The 24,503-nt window shown below is 33.0% G+C and overlaps 1 protein-coding gene across 1 annotated transcript; it reads right to left on the reverse strand.

Moving 5' to 3' along the window:
- Positions 1–21,779: 21,779 nt before the first annotated feature.
- Positions 21,780–22,868, reverse strand: LOC111692253. The gene has a single exon (XM_023456160.1). It carries the CDS (start codon positions 22,866–22,868, stop codon positions 21,780–21,782), a length of 1,089 nt encoding a protein of 362 aa, XP_023311928.1.
- Positions 22,869–24,503: the final 1,635 nt, after the last annotated feature.

The raw sequence follows: 24,503 nt of genomic DNA on the forward strand, positions 1-24,503 counted from the left end.
GAAAACAAAACGCCGCATATGAATTTTCTATGAAATATTTTGAAAAAGATTACGAGGAAACTGGAATGGAAAATATTCAAATAAAATGCGCATTCACCAGCCGTAAAATCCATGCAAAGTGCAACTGTACACAAGAATTTTGATTCCGCTTTCCAAGGAATCAAAGATCAGACGCCGAGCCATGAAATCCTGTAAAGTTGCATATTTTATGTAAATCCAGATCTCCTCAACAACTTGTGGAATGTCTATACTGCTCGTAAATCATTTTACTCTATATTTCGGTATAAATGTGCAGCCATTTAGAAATGTCGCTGGATCAAGTACAAACGAACGCAGTCGGTTCGGTAATTTCGGCTTCAATTGCTCTTATCAGCGATATATTCAATCGTGTGGTAAATTTAATATAATAAATGTACATAGAAAATAGTGTAAAGCACATTTGTTCCATGCGTCTGCTTTACAGTAGGATTATTTAAATTTGTTAAGAACTGACACTAAAGAGTAGATTAGTGAAGCGTCGTGCATGAATAATAAACAAGTTAATAATGATACAGTTACTTTACTAGCTGACATGAAAGTCATGAAAAAACGGTGCAAAAAGCTACACACATCATTGCTTACTGAGAAACATTTAATTTCTTAATTTGTCATTTCTTCATTTCTTCGTTTCATAATTTCTTCATTTTTTCATTTCATTTCTGTATTTCTTCATTTCTTCATTTCATTTCCATATTTGTTTATTTCTTTATTTCTCAATTTCTTTATTTTCATTTTTTTCATCTTTTTACATATTTAATTTCTTAACTTAATTTCTCAATTTCTTCGATTTTTTGTTTCATTTCTTCATTTCATCATTTCTTCATTTTTTCATTTCATTAATGTATTTCTTCATTTCATTTGTATATTTCTTTATTTATTTGTTTCGTTATTTCTGTATTTCTTTATTTTAATTTCTTTATTTTTATACATATTTAATTTCTTAATTTCATTTCTCAATTTTTTCGATTCTTTATTTCATTTCTTCATTTCTTCATTTCTTCATTAGATAATTTCTTCATTTTTTCATTTCATTTCTGCAATTCTTCATTTCAGTACTATATTTCCTTGTTTCTTTATTTCTGTATTTTTTTATTTTCATTTCCTTATTTTTACATATTTAATTTCTTAATTTCATTTCTCAATTTCTTCGATTCTTCATATCATTTCTTCATTTCTTCATATCTTCACTTCTTCACGTTTTCACTTCTTCATTTCTTCAATTCCCCATTTCTCATTTCTTCATTTCTTCGTTTCCACATTTCTTTATTTCCTCTTTTCTTCTTTTTATTTCTGTATTTTTTATCTTTGTTTCTTTATTTCAGTATTTCTTTATTTTCATTTCTTTATTTTTTTACATATTTAATTTCTTAATTTCATTTCTCATTATCATTTTCATTTCATTTCTTCATTTCTTCATTTAATAATTTCTTCATTTTTTCAATTCATTTCTGCAATTCTTCATTTCATTTCTTTATTTCTTTACTTCTTTGTTTCTTTATTTCTGTATTTCTTTATTTTCATTTCTTTATTTCTTTACAGATTTAATTTTTTCATTTCATTTCTCAATTTCTTCATTTGTCTTTCTCTTCATACCTTCATCTCTTAATTTCTTTATTTCGTGATTTCCTCAAATCTTAATTTCTTAATTTCTTCATTTTCCCATGTCTTCATTTCTCTATTTCTTCTTTTCATTTCTGTATTTCTTTATTCCTTTCCCTTTATTTCTTCATATCTTCACTTCTTCATTTAATCATTTATTGTTTCTTCATTTCTTCGTTTCTGAATTTCTTCATTTCTGCATTTCTTTATTTCATTTCTGTATTTCTTCATTTCTTTGTTTTTATTGCTGTATTTCTTTATTTTCATTTCTTTATTTCTTTATTTTCATTTCTTCATTTCTTCATTTCTCCATATCTTCATATCTTCATTTCTTCATGTCTTCACTTATTCATTTCTCCATTTCTTCATTTCATTTCTGTATTTCTGTTTCTTTGTTTCTTTATTTCTATACTCTCTATTTCTTCTTTTTCTTCTTCTTTTTATTTCTAATTTAATTTTAATATAATTATACCAACTTCTCACATCTGCTTTACATAAACAGAGTTATGTTATATGTTACAAATACTTTGCATCTGAATTATCGGCAAATTCCTTTGCGAATTCGCACCTATCGGCGATTATTTATCAAAGGGAATAATTAAAATTAAACAAAATATCCGTGCCGCTTCCCGACCGGGTCGCAAATCCCCGGGAGACAAAGTGCCTTGTCAATGAATATTTTGATAAGATAAATGCGGATCGCGCGCACGTGGGCTACTAAAGGGCTTTATTTTAAAATTACTATACGCGTGAAAGCTTAGGCAGGGCGGGCTTAATAATTCGTACCCCGCACAGTTGCGGTGTGTGAACAGAAATTGTGCGAAGCATCGGCGTTTTATGTTCGACACGAATTAGCAATTTGGCGATGATTCGTTCGCAGTGTTTGATGGAAGCCGTCGTCTCCCAGTTCGTGTTTAATTGCGATGGTGTTTCAGTATCAAGGTTGCGTTGGTTCTATCCTAGATGACTGTAGATGAGTTTTTTCACCAAAAGGTGACATACCAAATGACAGGAAAAGCAAAAAGAGTTTAAATTTTTTAACAATGTTTTGAAATTGTAAAAATTTAAAAAAATCTGCTACTAACAATAAACGAACTTAATGTATTGTATTTGGTTGTATATAATGCAAATAGAAACTTTGGTCAGATATCCGTCACTGGTTAATGAGTTGTAAGGTAGCAGAGTCGACGTTCAATCACCTCCTATGATGGCTCCGCAAGTGTTCTGTAGCGGTCTCCGTCGATGTAAAATGCTAGACTTCATGTGAATTTGACGTATTTGAATTTTTTTTAACTTTTTTGCTACTAGCGTCTGTTTTGTTGGCTCTGGTGATCGGAGGCGGTTAGGAGGTCCGAGGTCGGTTTCTTAAAAAAATTTCGAAAGGTAGGTGAAAATTTTAGATCGAACAGCGATAACTACTTTTTTAGGGGTTGGTAACTCCGTAGCTTAGATTGGAAAGAGAAGCGAAATTTGAAATCGACAATATGTGTGTACTTAAAAGAAAAAACAAAATATAGTTTAACATTAGAAGCAGCCTATTTTTCTAATTCAATCTTATGGGTTTATCGTACAATTGGACTTAAAAATGTGGGGTATTTTCCCACAAGAATTGAAAATGAAATATTCCGATAATGAACTGGTTAAACCTGTGCCTAATTTCGAAACATTCCTGGTACATTCTAAATAAAATGTGGAAATTAATCCTCTCAGCCCACCGGTTAAGTTTCCCTTTTAGCTAAGAGAGGACTGAACGGCAGAGGAAATTCGTTAAGATGTGACTGAAATTAGAGATTATTCTCCTTGTGTAGACGATGAGTTAATTAGGAAACGTAATTTTAAGAAAACCCTCAAGGAATCCGGACATCTCGAGTTGAACAACGAAACCTGACTAACCCCAGGCATGCAAAGATGTGAGAAAAAGTTACAAAACAAAAAAAAATATATGAGCACAGTCATTATTATTCTGTACACATTTTTTGTACGATTTAGTCAACCGAGACAAATTTGTAACACCAATCCTGCGTCTCTTTTTTGATAAAGGCCGTCCAAACATTTATACTCGTTTCATTGATTAAATACAGGGTGCAATAGGATGGACTGCACGAGATAGAGTAATCATAAATGATCAAAAAAGTTGTATATTAGAGAGGCGTAAGATTAACAATTTTCTAAATACAGCGAGTATTAATACTGGGGACTTTTATCACAACGTGACAACGGCGCTTTGCCTAATGTTACACAGCTGATGCACACCCCGTGTGCACGCGGCAGACTTGTCCTACGGAATAAATGTAAACAACTGTTATTGTGTTATAATTTACTTACCTGTTTTAAAACATAATTTGTAATTTAATGTTAAAAAATAATACTATTTATTATGCATATTACATCGAAAAACTCGATTCTCGTTAAAATTATACATAAATATGTCATTTCCTGAATTTTTTTACATACAAATATTGTTTTTTAAGAAAATTGTTTATTGGTACCATTTTGAAAAGTTATTTCTCGAAAAATTTTTTTTTTTTTCAAAATTAATAGCTTATAACAAATTAATAATTAATTATAGCAAAATGGACCGTCCAGTTGTTATTATTTTCATGCGCTACCCCAGATTTAAAAAAAAAACGTTAAAATTGATCCACAATTACCGGAGATATCGCAAAATTTTCGGGCAGTTAAGATTTGAAGGCTCGGAACGTTTCTGTCTTATTTCCCCCACCACATTCTAGGTGTAAAAATTTTGTACACCTGGACGTTTTTAAAGGTTTAAAAATTACTATAAAATGCATTTTTTCCATATCTTTGACCGTTATTATGAAGTTTAAGGGTTGATTGATTTATTCTCGAAATTTCAAGTCTTAATGTTTATAATTAAACAAGTTATGAATTAAAAAAAAACGCTATCTCGGCTAAAAATGGTCCTAGAATATTTTTTTTTAATTCGTGAAAAATTCGCAGGATTACGAATATCAATGCGGCTTTAAAAAATATTCATTATTTGCAAAGTTATTAACGAAAAACCTTATAAACAAATTACACTATTTGTTTATACACCGTTTTGAGGAGGTTAGCCTATGAAATTACAATTTCCAATTGCATATCTTGAAAATATAAGTCATGACAAAACAAATGAGTCCTCATAAGGCCCTTTATTATAACTCTAACAACCGTTTTTGCAATTGAAAAAATGCTATATCTAATAAACAAGTGCAATCATAAACAAATAAATATTTTTTTCCCAAATTTGCAGGGTTTCTTAAGCGTAACAAAATACAACTTTTACTGCAGTTTAGGGACGATTCATCCTCTTTTCTTCTATTTATAGCAAATTCAAATTTCGCTGTTTTTTTTTGCAACTATTTAAACAAATTGTTAATGGATTTTAATTTAGCAGGTCTCAAACGAAGCGGTTTTTGAGAACTTATAAGTATAAACAAAAGCAAAAACTCCTGTTGGGGAGCGCTTTTTAATACAGCTAAAAATCTCCATTTTTGGTAATGTTTAATGTGTTAAGGTTTTTTTGTTTATTTTAATGTATTATATCATCTGTTAAAATTAAGGCAGTCAAAATTCTAACGCCCTGTATACCGAGTGTCACCGAAAGTGTGATGATAACAATATTCTTTTAATTCAAATATGGTAGCAGCAGGTACAAATTGCAATAAAATGAGAATTGTGGATTTCAACAACAAGTAAGAACCAATTTTAAAGGGTGTTTATTTTACGTGTAAATATCTCGATTATTAAAAAAGTTTCATTAATGATTTATTTTCATACCTGCAAGCCCCACTCCCATCAACATCCTGTATATTTTATGTTATCGCTAACGTTCCCTTCAATACATCTGAGAGTTTTATTTTATTGACGGTATAATTCGAGTAGAACATGTGGTTTCCAGTTTTAAAAGTCCTTAGCAGCTGGACGTAAAAATAAATTTACCGATAAAAGCTCTAAAGGATCCCCTCTGGAAAATGTATGAGGCTGAAATTTTTTACGAAGTAAGATATTTCAGAAAGGTGCTCTTTCGTCCCATCCGCAGACTTCCCTTTGTTATTTAAGGGCAATAACAATATAGGGGGTCTTAAAAGAACAGAGGAAAAGATCCACAATTATGAGATGGTAGGCTGGAAGCAAGAGAAATAAAAAATCTTTGAATGTGCCTCGTAATTTAAATTCTCGCGCTTTCTTTCTGTAATAAAATGGAAATGTCTGTGCGTTACTCGAGACTGTATTAGTGGATTGTTTAGTATCATTCTTTTTTGGATCGGATAGATTTAATAATGAAAATAACCTTTTCTAATTAATCACCTTTCGCTTATCCAAATCAAATTCAGATTCCTTCACAGTTTTTTACTTAACTGATTTGTCGGGCAGAATAACAGCTGTAGATATAACGGTACAGATAGAGAGAAGAGACAATTGTAGAGATCGAGATGGAGGTACAGGATATAAAGAGAAATAGGGACAAAGACAGAAATAGAGATGCTGAGGGGATTCTTGAACAGCAGCATTAGCATTCCCATAACAAAAAACATACACAAACGCCATATTTGCATACTCTAAAATTGAATAAGTTCCTGGCATTTTGTAACTTACTTTTGTAATTTACAAAATCGTTAAAAATTGTTTTTTTTTAATTTTTTTCTCCTTAATTTGTCATTTTCTAGGATGACAAAAATCTCTATTCTGAAAATTTCAAATCGATATTTTAATTTCTAAAGGTCACTCATAATTATTTTAACTTTCAAAATAGTGTACTTAAAATGTTTTCGACCTAAAAATAAATATCAACGAACTAATAATTTTTTTTATTGAATTTGATGAACAAAAGAATAGAAACAAATCACGAGACACATAAATTTTAATAAATTAAAAAATTACAAATATTTGGTAGTCACAGTGCGGTAGTAAATTTTGCCTCGAGAAATTTTTACACAAGAGACACCCTAACATATATGTCATTTTTGAATTATAAGGTAAATTCTTCTTCACTTTTTGTATAACATACCATAATACGTAATACTGACGTAATAATGACGTTTGAATTATGATATTTTGAAATACACACAAGTAATTAAATAAAATGTTTAAATTGAAAGCCAACAAAAACAATATGGCATTTTAAACAAAACTATTTTCTTCGTATTAATCGTTTTCATTCCTTGATCCCTAGTCCATTTTGATTTAATTTAATAATTCATCCCGATCGACCTCCAATTACTAGATCTACTTCACCAAAATTGAATTGAAATTAGATTTACCTGAAGGAAGACTAGCCGAAATATCAGAAGATTCTAAACTAGACGTTTTACTAGAAACTGTAAATAATTTCCATGTAGCCGTTAGGACAATCTCCAGGAATTGTAATTTGTCATCGGTATCTGTGTCACAAATACTCCGAAAAAATAAATATTATCCTCATAAGGTTCAATTGATACATGAACTATTAGAAGACGATTTTAACCGATTAACGCAGTTTTGTGAGCAGATAATTGAGATGAATAATCAAAACATTCCATTCCATTTATCACATTTCAAATGTCATTATTACGAAAACCGCTGATTTTAGAGATATGGTATATTATACAAAAAGTGTTTAGAATTTACCGTATAATTCAAAAGTGGCATACATATTATACAGGGTGTCCCATTAAAAAACAATCAATGATGACTGCGTAGGTATGTTCTTTATACAACTTTCTTATGTCGAAAAATCCGCAACTAAAAATACTAATCGTGTCCGAGCGTTTTTCCACAAAATAATTACCTGAATTTTCAACGAATTTGTTCCTTTCATCATGAACACACTGTATAGGTATCTAGGTTTTTACTTTACTAGAATGAAAAAAAACCGGGTTACGCGAGCCGTAGGCTATCTACAACCGTGCTTTTTTTTAGTCATAAGATTGATTCTTAAAAGTTACCCTTTAAAAATGTTGCGCCACTGTATATATCAGCCATATTTCATAGAATCCATGGCATTATTCTCAATTAGCCACAACTTGTTCTAAACGGAACAACTATCAAAGTTTCCCCAATTATTTCTTCTTTCTCGTTACATAACTTAATTATTTAGTTAGCAAAACTAATTTGGAGCCGGATAAATTTGATACGTACGGTTGCAGAATTTCTTGCTTAGTGTTTTCATTAGCTTCGTGCCATTCCCACTGGGAAACTTTTTATGTAAACTGAAGTCGTGCTGAACTTCGATGCAGCATCCACATCCAGTACGTTTGATAAATGAAAGTACTATATTAATTTTAGAAAGCAGTTAATATCGGTGTGCAAATAACGAGAACGACTTTTTTCAAACATATCGCTAGTGTTGTAAATTTGTGCCATTAAAACATTTTTTATTATTATTACACATATAGGTGTTTCGTGATTTCTTTTATCAGTTATTTTTACGTTATATCAACCAAATTGAACATTTAAATGTTTTTTAAATGATCATATTCTCACTGGGAACCGACGAAAGTGATATTTTATTAGTATATGAAAATGTTATAAGGACAACAACTAAGAGGAAGGGACTTTTATGCAATTCAGGACGAAATCTCACAATCGACTTAGAAATCCATTAAAGCGAGGTCCTAAAAGTGTTTTTTTAATACCTTAGAGGCGGAGATAAAAATATTACAATTTTGTTACATCTTACAGTGCAAATAAAAAATGTATTTCTACAAATTTTCCACTGGTACTGATTCAAATCGTTTAAAATGAATAGTTGTTACAATAAAAATTATTATTGTAGTAAAAGTAACTTCTGAGTTTATAATATCAAAAGTAGGTTCTAATATAGATATACTTTGTTTTTTGTAAACCTTCTAGCTGAAGTGTTTCGTTAGATAAGAGCACGGTAAAGAGTATCGTTCCCATTTAGAGGTTATAGCTCTGAAAGGTTGTAATATTGAAAGCTATTGGGTTTGCGTTAAGAAAATGGAAATTTACCTGGAAATCTTAAATGATATAGAAGGTTTCAGGGTAAATAGACGCGTCTAGGTAGTATGCGTTTATTTGAAAGGTTAGCAGTAACCAAGGTGGGTCAAGATGTAATTTATTCTGAATTATTAAATGCCAGAGAAACAGTGTAGTAATAGTTATTTATTGTATAAGTGTTTTAAGTAGAAGTAGTACAAATTGGCGAAGGTACCCTCAATAGTTGCTTCATTCCTGAATAAAAGTCCGATTATAAGGTGATTGTTGATAAAAAATATTTACGAGGTAGTTTAAGTTTATTTGATGCAAATTTAATTAATTAAAATTAGGTTCCTTAAACAATGACATTTAACTTATTTTTTTAAATATATACCGTCTATAATTTAATTTAAGCTCAAATTTTGATTTGGTAAGCAGTGATCTCACGAAATATCTGCAGCTAACTTTCTTAGAGGGAGAAATATGGATCTCCCCCGTACATCAAACGTACTTTTTGCCCTCGCAACCTATTTTTTAATGACACAAAGCAGCGGACGTCGGAAAATTCGATAATTTCCCCTTCTAGGCGGGGTTTCTTCCCTTCACTTTCATGCTGAAGTGGTATCAGGATTTAAGCCTTCTCGGCAAACTCAGTTTTTACGGAGAGACATGTTTTGGACGTAATTTAGTTCTTTGGCCGAGCTTTATTTGCAGTAAATCACTTACCGTGACTATGAAGTTCGCCACTGTGACACTGCTGGAAGCCTTTTTTTACTGTTTTTCCCATTGTCCTAAAAAACAGCACGTAGATAGATAACCGGCTCGTAGAGGCGACGCCGACTTATATTTCAGGACTTTTGCTATTACCACAAAGCTTACAGCGAGAAATAACGAGTTTAAGCGATTGATATATTTCTAGATTTAAAATATGCGAGAGCCTTAAAACCACTATAAATAACGTATTATAAAATGAAGCAAGCACTTTTACAGTCTACCACAATTGCACCTTGACTGACATCGAATAATTTTTTGTATTGCTGCTGAAGATCTCATTTTTTTATTATTGTTATTGTTACAGTTCTTGTTCTTGTTCTCGTTCTCTTCTCGTTCTCATTCTTGTTCTCGTTTTCGTTCTCGTTCTCTTCTCGTTCTCCTTCTTTTTCTCGTTCTCGTTCTCTTCTCGTTCTCATTCTTGTTCTCGTTCTCGTTTTCTTCTCGTTCTCCTTCTTGTTCTCGTTCTCGTTCCCGTTCTCTTCTCGTTCTCATTCTTGTTCTCCTTCTTGTTCTCGTTCTCGTTCTCTTCTCGTTCTCGTTCTCGTTCTCGTTCTCGCTCTCGCTCTCGCTCTCGCTCTCGCTCTCGTTCTTCCCATCAACTATTACACTAAACATTGTTGTTGATAGTTTCGTTTTGAGAGACATGTTAGTTCTTTACACATTTTGCTTTTTCGACACACTTTATATCAACATCAGATTGTGTTAATAGAAGTTGCTTTGGATTCATTATTTTGATGATTTGTTAAAACTGTGCCACTGTTAATGAAGTATTTATAGGTTTCGAATAAAGTAGAGATGTTTTAAAATCTTATGAGCTTTGACCTTCATATGCGCAGAAACATAATTCCGACCATCGCCTAAATTATTCTACGTCCGAAAAACATTACACCCATTATTCACAGTCTCTCTCGAGCTCTAGCGTAAACAAGCCTTTGATCCGATTACAAATATCATAATAAAATGCCATATTCGTTATTATTTTAATTTAAACAATAAAGATATATATATATATATAAGGAACGTTCGCCAGTTGACTTTATTGATGCCCGAGCGCCTTAGTTCATGTCTACTTGTAATGATGCACATGGTCTAGTTACGAGCCAATGTTTTCACAACGTGCTTATTAGAAGAATTATGGGGATACGCCACGCCTTTCGCGCATTTCACGGCTCATGAGATATTAAAAGACCTCTACCGTTGTATGTTTCTGAAAATCCTCCAGTTCCTGAAATAATGTCCGGACGCTTTCTATAAATAAATATCCCCACGTGTAGGTATGGAGTTTCACATGTGTGTTCATTAAAACTTTTGACAGTTCTGCTGATAATTTTAAAAACTTGTCAAAAGCTGTTGCCAATTTGGTTATAAATAAATTCCGTAGGTTTATATGCAACATCCATAATTATACACATCAGATTTGATAATTTGCAAACCACTAGATAATAAATATTTCAAAAGGATATTTGGTACTTTTTAAATTCGATAAACTCCTGGATAGTATGGCAAAAATATGGGAGGGGAAACAAAGTTTTTTAAATATTTATGGAGAACGTTTCGCATTATTGATTTTTGCGACTTCCATTACTAGGTCTGCGACCCCTCTGGTCCCTTGGGAGGAGTTTTAGTTGTTACCTTTCATCCCGATACAGCCGAATTTACCTTATTCCCACTTTCTCAACTCCCCTTACGGCGCACGTCTAAGTCAATAAGTCGTATTTGATAAAATTGTCGAAATAATAACTTAACAAGATAGGGGAATTTTTGTTTAATTGCAAAACGGTATCATTATAAAGTAGCAGTTTATTTAAATGTACTATTTAAGCTCTTTCTTCATCCTTTGCAAATCCATAAAATTTTATATTAATATTACCTGAAAAATTAATCATTCTTTCTCTGCAGAAGATTAAGATTTGGTGCAATAATAATTAAACTATATAATTGATAAGTGGTGACATCTATTGACAAATTACACCGTAAAAAATTGTTGTAAGTTAATCCATTGAGTAAAATTATTGAAATACAGTGTAGCAGAAATGATTATCTAATTTAATATATTTTTAAGAGGTCGTTGAGATATTTATAGCCGAAATTTTTCATTCTAATTTTATTTATCGCGAATAGTAATAAATTGAAAGCTATTGAAATATTTAACGTAATCAACGACACGCCCTCGCTTATTTTATTTCAGGATATTGGCATTATTTATAAAACGTCCATATTGGCGTCCTCTCAAGAGTTTCCCCGACGACGATAATTGGTAAAGCGACGTCGGCCCCCAATTATTACATCAAAATCGACGTTATTATGTCCTGACAGCTACCTGGAATATTATCCGGGTACGAAGGAGCCCTCTCCAACTCTTCTAATTAATTTTTGTTACCAGAGAGATAATTATATTTCCCATCTGCTTCCTTATCGTATTCTTTGGCGATCCTCGGGATCTTTACGGCAACAATATGATGAATTTCGAGGGAAGCTTTTTAAGGCAGCATTATGAAAACAAATTAATGTTTCAAGATAAAACTCTCATTTTCCGAAACACCGAATCAGACTTATTAACCGACTTTGCCTTTCAAATTAGCCGACCCTTCAAAGCGCTTAATGTTTATTGAAAAAGTAACCGGAGTACCGTGTTTGTGCGCCCAGGTGATTTAATTAACTCACAATAGTTTGCCGCATCCTCATTAATACGGTTTGAAATGGACGCCATTAACATATTCTCGTAACGCAAATAAGTATCCTCAAAAATACACGTAATCATTATACACCGCCCCCTCCACCTACATATCGCCTTGTGGGTAGAATCTCGCGAAAAATTACACCAATTGTTTTAATATAATTTTTAATTTAATTTAATTGACTTGTGAAGAGAGGTTATATCAAACAAATCCTATTTAAATGTGCTCTTCTGGGCGCAGAACAGCAGCGGTTGTGCGAATTTAAATCCATTGGGAAAATTACGGTGCATTTCATAAAAGTAAACAATAACGTTTAACGGCACAGTTATATCAGGATGTGGCAACAAAGGAAGACCTTAACTCGGAAGAAAATAAAACGCTTTGTTGCAGAACTTTCGCCCGTAGACAAAAGTTAACTGAGGATAAGCGTAACTAACTTATCTCCTACTTCGCTCACGGGCATTTAAAACTGACATCGTATAAAGGAGGCTATGCAAATCTGTAGACGTAAATTGTTTACGGTTTGCCATGAAATGTGGATTGGAGAAGGGTTTGAATCCCGAAAAGTTTATTTAATTTAGCAGACGCTCCTCGTTTTACCCAGATAACATTTTTTCCAGTTAATGTTCTGTAAATTTAAATCAGTATTTTTTTCGTCACTTGACCGAAAAAGTTGCGGCCAAAGGACGATCTAAAATATTAGAACAGTCGACTACTGCTGATGCAAAAGTCAAACATACCACTTGTTTCACCATTTTTCGTGTTATGACATGTAAATCGAGTTTTGTGGCACATATTATATAATGTTAAAGTCAGGTTGAATATTTGGTGGTGGAATACGAATATTATCATTATTTCTAGAGAGAATTAAAGCTTTTTAAACTGGTATATGCGTGCTTTTGGCTCGTGATAAAAAGGAAATAAATGAAAAGTTGGTTGAAACTGTTTTGGTCAAGTTAATTTAATTATTTAACGTGGATATAAAAAGTTTACCCCTCGAATAAACTCTGGTAATTTTCTATGAGCTGTCCCATTTCCACAGGTTGAAAGTATAAAAAGAAACATAAATAATTCAGAATCTAACACTTAAAACTGGTGACTATATATAGAATAGAAAATTATAAGTTGTAAATAATATATGAGCTTTTCAACTATTTCTACGGGAAGGTAAATTTATATAATAAATATCTTGTAAATGTAAATTCTTCTTTAGAACCAATTGCGGACCATATTTCGGAAATTGTTTCGCATTTATTAAATAATTCATCAGATGAAAACGAAGGTTTTCCCATTAAAAACTTTCTATTGGATTTGTGATGCGTCAGCGAAATCCCATTATTAACGTCCATAAATTTTCTGTAGATGCGGCTCTAACTTTTATTTTTCATGTGCACAAGCTCAGAGATTGATGGTACATTTTCTTAACCCAAATAAAAGCCAGTGCAGTTAATAGCAAATTAACTTAATAAATACAGGTCTTATGCAACATAAGATTGATTGCACAATACACTAGGCACAGATGTTAAGAGATATTTAAAAAATCCCAAAATTTTGGGTTATTTTCAAAGAGCTGTAACTTGAAGGGAAATGGTCGTAGAGAGAATTAAAGAAAAGAAAATTAAAGCTTCAAGTGTCTAGTCATCAGTTTTTGAGTAATCATAAGAAAATCAACGAAAAAAAAATTGCAAATTTTTGTTTTTCTTTAAAAAGGCCTGATTATTGGTTTTTGATAAAAAAATTGTTTGCGAAGTAACAATGTTGGTTAGAAAGAAGGTAAAAAAATCATAATTAGGGATATTTGAATAACTTGGCATAACTTTGCAAATAATGAATAAACTAAGGATATTGACTGTAACCTCAAAGTGTCCTAAAGAAACCCTGATAATTTTCAAAACGCTGCGATTTTTCTTCTTAGTGCCCGGAATGTTCAAGTATGTCGTTTTTGGTGAAAATCAATGTTATTACATTGACTAATTTTTCACTTTTTATTCATTTTTTAAGTTAAAAATGTTTTTTAGCAATAATCCATACTTTCATCAAAAATTATTTTTTTCAAATTTTTTTTAACTCAGCCTCAAGCTTTACAAACGTTGATTTGACGTTACAGATCACAATTTAATATCGCGTATTGTTGCTGCCTCTGTTTCCGATGACCGATTCTAAGCGATCTCGCATATTAATTTTTTTTTAATTTTTTTAGAATAGTGAACATTTTTTGATGAAGAAAATATGGATTATAGCAAAAAAATATAAAAAAATGAATAAAAAGTGAACAATTACTTATTACAATGATTTTCAGCAAAAACGACAAATTTAAACATTCCGGGCACTAAGAAAAAAAAATCGCAGCATTTTGAAATTATCAGGGTTTCTTCAGAAGTTGAAAAGTTACAGTCAATATCCTTAGTTTATTGATTATTTGCAAAGTTATTCAAATGCCCCTAATTATGCAATTTTTTACCTTTTTAACTTCGAAAACATTTTTTTTATCAAAAACCAATAATTACTACTTACTTGTAGAGAATACTTTGCAATTTTCAAAACCCTGCTAGTACCTAATTGATTGCCAATCGATGATAACTCAGCAACAAATCATTGTACAGGGCTCCAAAAGCGATCAACTTGAAGAGAATTAAATTATCTAAAAGAGCTTTATGGTAAAATTACCAAAAAAATGTCCATAGGCCTTTTTAAAGAAAAGCAAGAGTTTACAATTTTTTTCGTTGATTTTCTTAAAAACTATTGGCACTAAAAAATTCAACTCCAAATCCGAAAACTAGACACTTGAAGCTTCAATTTCCTTTTTTTATTCTCTCTACGACTATTTTCCTCCAAGTTACAGCTCTTTGAAAATCACCCAAAATTTTTGGATTTCTGTGCCTAGTTATATTATTACCTCAACAACTGCCTATTGACAACTTACAGGAGTTCTGTTTGAGAAGAAATAAAAACAACAGGAAATGAATCACAGCTCAATTTCGTTCATACTGATAACGACGGTGGGAACCATGTTGTCGAATAGTTAGAGAAAAATATTTTTATCATATTTTTGAATAAAATAATAAAAAAGCTTGATTAACTGATCAGACGATTAGACTGTACATATACGCATTTATTTTATAAAGTATAATCACAGTCTAATTGCTGATTAGTTAATCAAGCGTTAATCGAGAATCAAAGATCGGGCCTTAGAGAATTAAATTATTATTAATGTAACCAGGATCATAAAACTAGTGTAACTACCTGGTATTTACTTAATGTTATGGGCGTCAAAACTTTCAATGATGAGCTCACGCTCGACGTGTATGTTGGGAATTTTCGTAGGCACGTGATACGACGGCGACGGGGTGTATCAACAGTATTACGCGGCCGTTATTAAAAAGAGCCGTGGAATGCGCTGTCTGGAAAAAGAATACCGTGCAAATCGATACAGCCGAATATTTGACGGCGCGGAACGGATTTGGTGGTGGGTCCTCGACGAGAAGTTCGGCTCGATATTTCATAATTATTAATTATCGAACAATGTCTGGAATTCCACCAGAACGGGTAATGGCAAACCTTCCAATTACTGTATTTGAACAAAAAGAGTGACTAACGTATTTCCAATCCGGTGGAAGGAACATACGGCGAAAAGGCCGAGGGACCACTCCACCGACCCTCCCGGAGTCCGGGCCCTTTGGAAACGTAGAAACCGACGTCGGGTTCGGGCGAATTCAGATGAGTTTATTTAATCCGGAATTGATTGGGGGCCAGAGTTACTTTTTCTGAACCCCTTAAACGTATAATTGCGTTTATTGTGAAGTACCGTCAGATTGTTCAATCGAGATTGAACTGATACCCGACATTTTTCCTCATTAACTTCATTTTTTTATGTAAAACCCAGGAACATCCATATTTTAAGATCTGCTACTTGTACAGGGTGAGCCAATCCTAAAAATATGCATTTTGAAACTATTTCCAGCGATTTCTCTCGGTCGATTTATTAATCAAAATTTTTTTCCCGAAGCACTAGCGCCTATACTTTCTCTAATATCGTACCTCGCCGACCTTAATGGAACATCCTGTATAGGGTGATTTCTAAATATACTTAGAACTATTTAGAACCCGCATTTTTTTGTAAAAATAATATACCTATTTCAACAAACAGTTGATAGATACTAATTAAATTATCTGGCTAATCATTTAAAAACGTACAAACAAAAGGGCCCTAAATTAGAACTTTGTGGGATACCTGAATCAGCCATGAATTTAGTAGAATTATTACAATTCTAACAATGAAAATCCAGGAGTCCATACAGGAAGTAAAATTAATGTCTCTACTGTACAAAGTTTTCGAAACTCCACCGTTTTTGGGATACAACATGTTAAGGTTTAGAAAAAAATGTTACATTTTGAATACACTGTACAAATTAATGATTTATAAAGATAATGCGTTTAAATAAATTTAAGCTATGAAAAGAAAACTCTAAAGGTCATTTTGATTAAAAGTAAAAATTTGCATTTCAAAAATGACAAGACAATGTTTTTTCCATTGAACCTAGCCCGAGAACAACAAGAGCAGGACAAAGATTACTAGCTAAGACCAAGGAAGGGCATTATAAGTCTGTAATTGGCGGTGACCAGGTGTATAACAAACGAAAAACCATCGTTCCCTACCAAAAAAAAAATATGTAACCAGTAGATATGTATTTTTGGCTCAACCCTAACACCCAAATTCGGCGAATAATATTAGAGGTCACGCGGGCCATTATTTTTATCTTCTCTGATTCCCTCTGCGCTATATTTAAATGATTTTCTTTTGTAGGCATGGATTTTCTTTCCTTTTATTCGGCTTATTGTGCGATGGGTTATTTAAATGAGATGTAAGATTTAAAGTATATTTTCCGCATGAATTTCCACCTGTTAACTTGCCTACAAAGGAGGAACTGAATCCTTTTTTGAAATGGAAATTTAATAATTAGCCAGTCCTTTAAAAAGCTGAGAACAATCGTTAATCGTTAGTTTTCTACAACTTCTTCAACACGGAAATGAAAATCAGTGGAGATCTTGATAATAGAAATAAAACGTAAGAAAAATCTACTAAAATATAAATTTTTCATTTATTTATTTATTTATAATTTGTTTTAAAACACATTTTAAACACACACATTTTTGGGGGAGCAAGAAGCCGATGCTTCATAATGATTGTATGATTTTACTGCATTTGCGACCTGAAATCTGTGTTTTTAATTGTATTCACCAGAAACGCCACACCTTGTATTTATAAAGGCCTTCCTCAAACGTTAGAAGCAATAAAAATGAATAGTGGGATGGGATTTTATAGAAAATGCCAAGCATAGTTGACTAGATATTATGCCGCAGATATTGTCCCCAATGCCCAGGAATAAAGTGAATGGTTATTCAGCAAATCCAACGAAGGAAGTCAGTCAGCTCAGCTGTCAGGAGGGAGTAGACAACCTTCTATATAAGCTTAGATGAAATAAATTGCTTTTATTGATTGTTCGAGTCTACAGGTATTTACGGACCCGGCTTCTATATTATTAATTGTATCAATACTAAGCCGATACAGTAGCCGAGTGCCTGTAAATTTGTGATCGCCACATCATATCCAATGATTAAACATTATTCGTATTTACCAAAATGGATGATCTTTTCTTGCTTTGACAGTAATAACGATTATCGTAGGGACTGCAAGTAATAAACTAAACAACCCACGGTAATAAGAACACTAAGGATACCATAGTAATACATAATTTTCAGTTTTATAATAATAATGTCAAATGAAAATGTATTTGATATAAATAAATGTCCTAAAACAATTCACTCAAGATTTACGCAAATGTCATTGGAGACCGTTGTACACAATTTGCAACGGGTAACGATAAACGAACAAAATAATTTACGATTAAAGCTTGTGTAAATTTTCACAGCGCAGCGCCACGAAAGATTCCAGAATAACCTCGAGAATTACGCAAATTTAATAAACGGTCCTTTTTAACTTGTTGCCTGGAAAATATAGTGTTGAATATTAAGATACTTTTTGCTGTAACTCGATTACCTCTTACAGTCAGAAACAAAGCCTTGGGTCGTGGAAAGAGGGCGCCCACATCGCTGATCAATTAAGTTGTTTCCATTCACAATAAAGCAGAATCGCACGAAGCCGCTTTAAAGAAAGGTTAGTGGGTTTTAAGACGTGGGATATGCAGGCTAGGGATTTATCGGAAAGATTATTATTTACCTCCTGCAATTTCCTTTATAATTTCATCTCGAAATATCATTAAATAATTCACATTTGCCTTCTTAAAGGTCAAGTTCAGTGGTTATAAATTAGGTGGGCGGATATGTTACAAGTTGCTCTGTATAAACTCGACTACTGAAACTGATATTTCTGTGATTTGCTAATTGACACAGCTGCAGAATATCATATGAAACTACACAGATATTCGTTGATTATTTAAAACATTTTTATCAATACCTACAAAATACATTTAAGTAAATATAGTACCGCAAAGAAAAAAGATATTGATAAAAAAAGTGTACAAAATAAATCCGTAAGTACGCCTGGCAACATTGCCAAAGTGTTGTATATACGTCGCTAGGATACGCGTAGGAATGCGGGCCGCTGCATTTGATTCTCCCTAACATTCAGCTGGTGGTGTACTCTATCGGCAATTCGGAAATTTAAATCTGCTGGCCTATTCCAGTAGCAGTCTGGGGCGATAGCTAATTTGTCTCTGCTACAACTATCACAAAACCCAATCGACTGAGCCCACCACGAATTTCATTAAATTGAGCCTTTGGTGCTAACGTAAGCGCCTGTATAAAACATTACCGCATTGTCCTTACTCCCTAGGATATCTAATGAATTTCTTGTTCGAGTATGTACAATTTCATGTAGCCAGAGATGAGTAACGGCGATACGTAATCAGGTTTGTTGTACATAGGCAGCACTCGTGTCGGCTGCGAGCGTACGAATATGTAAAATATTTCTGCCAGTTCTATTTGTTCAACCCGGATGCCATGTCAGTTTCGCTGAATAAATAAACGCAAACAATAGGTGCTAACTCTACTAAATTTTGTCGGCTAGCACACGCTCTTCTTTTAATTTATGTGGGCTGGCTGTGTCCCGAGATTTCCTTTAATTAACTGTTTTTTATTGTTGTAATTTACAGTTTGGAGTTCGGGTATAGTGTCAAAGTAATTAGAATGAAAATATATCACAAAATCAACAAATCTACATTAAATAGAGCGTGTAGCAGAGATGGGGTCGGTTTTTGTAGATAACCTGCTGGTTATACCTTCTGAATATGGTAACTATTATTATTAATTAACCTTTTAAGAGCAGAACTCCTGAGGCGGATATCCGAGAATCTACGTAGTAGCAATCCGAAATCTAGAGAGTCAGCATAGCAACTCAACATCTTCGAGATGCAAAATCTGATCGGTGTAACTCAAGAGCAGTATGAACCTCTCAAAAACTTTGGGTTCCTGGTCCTTTAGGTTTCAAATGGAATGAAATGGAAGATTCTTTTGCTAGAGAGAGTGCTGCCCTTAATCTTATTGGACCAGAACAACTCTTCTGTCTTGACATTTGAGTACTATCAAGAACAATTATCTGATTAAAACAACTAAACACTGGCTTGGACTTGGATATTTTCGTCTAGGTGTTAGCAATTCCACATTTTGAGAACATCTTTTATTTATTTTTATATAAACAATGTTAATAGAATATGTCTCCCATTAGCTGAACGTACATAAACAGTTTTTTTCGTCACAATTATGGCTATTACGATCCCTGTATCATTCCCAAAGACATTGGGGTTGAATTAAGGAATGCTGCAATTTATTTCTTCAAATGACGTATATAAAGTTTACATCCAATTTCGCCGTGCCCGCATTTTTAATGGGAAATAAAACGTTATTATAATTTAGTCCGCTGCGCCTCTCACGGGGCCTACCAACAAAAAATATATTAAAATCAGACAGAACTTATTACTGTGTTTATTTGGAAAGGACGGAAAAGCAGTAATGAGAAAAATTTAATTTACAGAAGTTGACAGGCATTGACAACAGGCAAATATATGCTATTAAATTCATCGCATTCCTTAAGACTACCCAGTGCGTCACGTTTAAACATGTAGTCGTTTTCTATAACTTTTTTATCATTGAACATTTTGCTACTACACTCATGCTGATTGAGTGAAAACACTCAATCCTGTGCGGACAGAGGTTGATTGAGTGTGATTTGAGTGAAATTTCACTCAATAAGTGTAATGAAATATCACTCCTACTTCCCGTAAATGATTATTATCAGACAATGAAATCTATACCTTTGGACCTAAAATGTGGTTCTAAAGCGAGGAGCACTATTTATATAATAAGCTCATTTCGGATGCTTAGCAACCATTTGTCCCTGTTACATGCACTGACGTGAGAAGGGGCTGTAGACCAGACCTTTTTCATATTTAATGTTAGAAGAGGGTTCGTAAAGCTTCCACGTAGATACCTCATTTCCATAGTGAGTAAAAATTAATAATACGCTTCCGTTTTAAATTTAGCGTGTTCCTGTTGTCGGACTGGAAGCACGAATTTTATTACGTATAATACGAGTTAAATGAGCCGCTTTTAAAAGAGATTGATGGTACATGTCCTGGTGTAACGGGGGTAATAACATATGTTCCTATAAAGATTGAAAAACTTCAATGTGTCCCTCTTATCAGAGAATGCATATTGAGGGATAAGGGATAAATTACAGCCCTCTTTGATTAAGTGCAAACATTTAATCTCGTTCCTACTAGTTTCGATCATTATTCCATCCTCAGGGAAGAGAAAGCTACAATACATATAACATGAATAACATTAAAGTAAGTAAATGTTTTGAGCAAAAATATCCCCTGGCATCATATAAGATGTTTATGAAAAAAAAGTAAAAGTTTTAAGTCATCTTTTACAGTTTTGCTTACTAAGATAAATATAAATGACAGTATATTTAGAATTTCTTATTTTTGAGGACCTAAATAATGAATTCATTTTGATTCTCACAAAATCTAAATAGAAAGACGCTTTGATATAGAAATTTCTTTCAACGTGTTATTGTAAGGATTTTCGTCGGGAAACTGTATTTTTCTCACACCTATAATCTAGCAAAAAATTCTAAAAAAGTAATGTATATTGTATATTAATGTATAATGTATATTATATGAGCTCGTAAAGTTTGGAATAAATTCGATAAATCGTTATTGAAGGGTTTTGACAGGAAATCCTCGGACACGTCAACTTTAGTTTGTAAAATGTCACTTTTTTCAGCCATCGACTTTTTTTTTGTTTTGTTTGTTTTTGAGCTATGACGTCATCGGCAATTTTTTTAAATGGCAACCCATATTTTTTTCCACGGATTTCGATAGAGCACATTTTTCTGAGTACGAATATGTCAAAAACGTATGACCTTCAAGATGGAAGTTTTCGAGATAATAGACAGTTTAAGTTGATTGTAGATGATCATGATATTAATTTGAGCATGCGCAACGGTCAAATTCTACGTATACGTTATGTCCGATACATAACTTAAACTGTCTATTAGGTTCCAAAGTTTCAAGGATGTACCATATACAAGGTATCGAGTGGGTCAAGTTTTTTAATAGCTTATCGAACATTTTGAGAGATTTTAGGAGCAATTTGTTTAATTTTTTAAGTAATAATCAACAACAATTTTAACAAATAAAAAAAGGTTTCTGTGCAAATGATAAATAATTAAAGTAAACAAGAAAATCAGAGGAAATTTTCAAAGTGACCTCCATTCACTTCTTGGCAATATCCCATTCGCCACTGAAACTCCTGCAGAACCTTATGAAGAATATCTGGTTGAATGGCTCGAATTTCATTGCGAATTCTGTCCTTTAATTCTTCAATGGTATTTGGTCTATTGAAGTAGACTTTGCTCTTTAAATAGCCCCATAAAAAGTAGTCTAGGGGAGTGAGATCCGGAGATCTAGGGGGCCATTCGATAGTTCCTCTTCGACCAATCCAACGGTTAGCAAATATTTGGTTTAAATAGTTGCGAACGATCACTGCAAAATGAGGAGGTGCACCGTCTTGTTGGTACCATATCGTGTTATTGGGCAGATCGGGATCTACGTCATTTGGGTAAAGCACCGCAAGTGCAGGGACTAAAACGTCTCTTAAAAATTCAAAATATTTTTCACCTGTTAATGCGCCTTCAATGAAAAATGGACCCAAAATGCGGTTAGCAACAAGGCCAGCCCAAACGTTAACTTTTTGTGGAAACTGACTACGAGTTTCCATTTTCCAGTGTGGATTTTCAGGAGACCAATATCTACAGTTTTGCCGGTTTACTGTGCCGTCGAGATAAAAGGTAGCCTCATCAGAAAAAATAATATTGCGTAAGAATCCGTCGTCATCAATCAGGCGTTGCAACATGGTTTCACAAAACTGTAACCTACGGTCAGGATCATCTTCGTTTAATTGTTGGACCAAAACCACTTTATACGGATGCCATTTGTACAATTTCAAATATTTTAAGACGGAGCTTTGAACTATTCCGTTGTTTGCCGCCACTTGGCGGGTGGGTAAATGGGGATTTTCTTGAAGCTCTAGTAGAACATTCAATTTAACATCTTCTTGTACTGGTGGACGACCCGTTCTAGGGCGATCTCTCGCATGACCCATTTCTAAAAACTTTTGCTCTATTTTACTAACCGTGGACTGTGTAATTGGTTCTCTGTTTGGATATTTGTTATTAAATAAACGGCAAACTTCTACTTGTGTGCGAGCTCTGTCCCCGTAACCGATCATCATCAAAATTTCGATTCTTTCCCTTTCACTCAAACGACGAACCATTTTCAAATAAAATGAATTCTGATAGAATAATGATTAATTAACTTAAAATAAAACACAAACTTGCGAGGACAAACTTCAAAATTCTGACAACTATCAAAACTGTAATTTTTTCAGAGCTTCCTTGATAAATGATTAGTACTTTGTCATCGCTTGTATAATGCATTCTTGAAACTTTGGAACCGAATATCTCGAAAACTTCCATTTTGAAGGTCATACGTTTTTGACATATTCGTACTCAGAAAAATGTGCTCTATCGAAATCCGTGGAAAAAAATATGGGTTGCCATTTAAAAAAATTGCCGATGACGTCATAGCTCAAAAACAAACAAAACAAAAAAAAAGTCGATGGCTGAAAAAAGTCACATTTTACAAACTAAAGTTGACGTGTCCGAGGATTTCCTGTCAAAACTCTTCAATAACGATTTATCGAATTTATTCCAAACTTTACGAGCTCAGTGTATAAGTATGTATATGTATAAGAAGCGTGGGATCTCCTTTAAATCACGAAATATACCAAAATTCATACCCTACCTTCCATCTAAATAAATTATACGACGAGTTTTTCACGTCTCGGAGCTTCAGGGGTGCCGAATTATAAAAGGTTTCTTCATTAATTTTAGAGGCTTTGGTTACCTTCCTCGCTTACAGTCCACGCAGACCCTCTGAGCAACCCGCACTATATGACTAGGCTACAGGAAATTACATTCCTGCGAAATTTTACATACAATTATATTTACCGACGTGTGAAATGGCAAATACTCTAGTCTTACTGCTATGTGGACGGAGTTTAACGTGGAGATCGAATGGTTTTATTACGTTTCAGAAGCGTGTTTCTTTTTCTATCACTGCCAATATATTCATTGTTATAATTGTTTGTACCTCAAGAGATATTTTAACCCCCTCTTAAAGGAGGGGATTGAAATTCACACTTTAATTTTTTTCTCTAACATGAGGGATGCTAGAGACACGAAACTTGATATGAGCATCCTACTAATAAAGAGACGACTTGTCAATATTTGTTCGATCATTGACGTATTTCATAAAGTAATGAAACAGTCAATCCCATTGCAATATTTTATTAGAAATTTTCTATTGAGGCAAATTATTTATTTAAAAGTATTTATTGGAAAGACTGATTTATTGCGCAACTTTTTTACCTCTTGTAATTTTTCGATAAAACCTATAGTTTTCTAGTAAAAAAATTAGATGCTTCATTGACTATTGACTTTCTGTCAATAAGCTGGTAATTCACTAATAACATTAAGAATAGTTTGCTATTAATTAATGAAAAATGTTTGACAACTAATAACTATGGGACATGTATTACGTAAAGTTATTTATCAGAAATAAAATTAAATACAAACGAAAAACAAGAAATGCAAAATGAAATTTAAAGAATATTCTCGAAATAATTTCCATTTTGCTGCAAGCATAACCTAATACGTATATTGAAATTATAACACACTCGCAAAAACAGTTCTTGGTTATTGCGAAGGTCATTTGCTGCCTGAAATATTCTTAAGCGTAGTTCTTCTAAGGAGGCAACAGGAATGGCATAAACAATACTTGTGTCCCCACAAAAAGAAATCCATAGGTTGTTAAAATTCTGCCAGAGAATCGTCAAATATAAAATAGA

Source organism: Anoplophora glabripennis, unplaced genomic scaffold (genome assembly GCF_000390285.2).
Source record: "Anoplophora glabripennis isolate ALB-LARVAE unplaced genomic scaffold, Agla_2.0 scaffold496, whole genome shotgun sequence".
NCBI classification, from domain to species: domain Eukaryota; kingdom Metazoa; phylum Arthropoda; class Insecta; order Coleoptera; family Cerambycidae; genus Anoplophora; species Anoplophora glabripennis.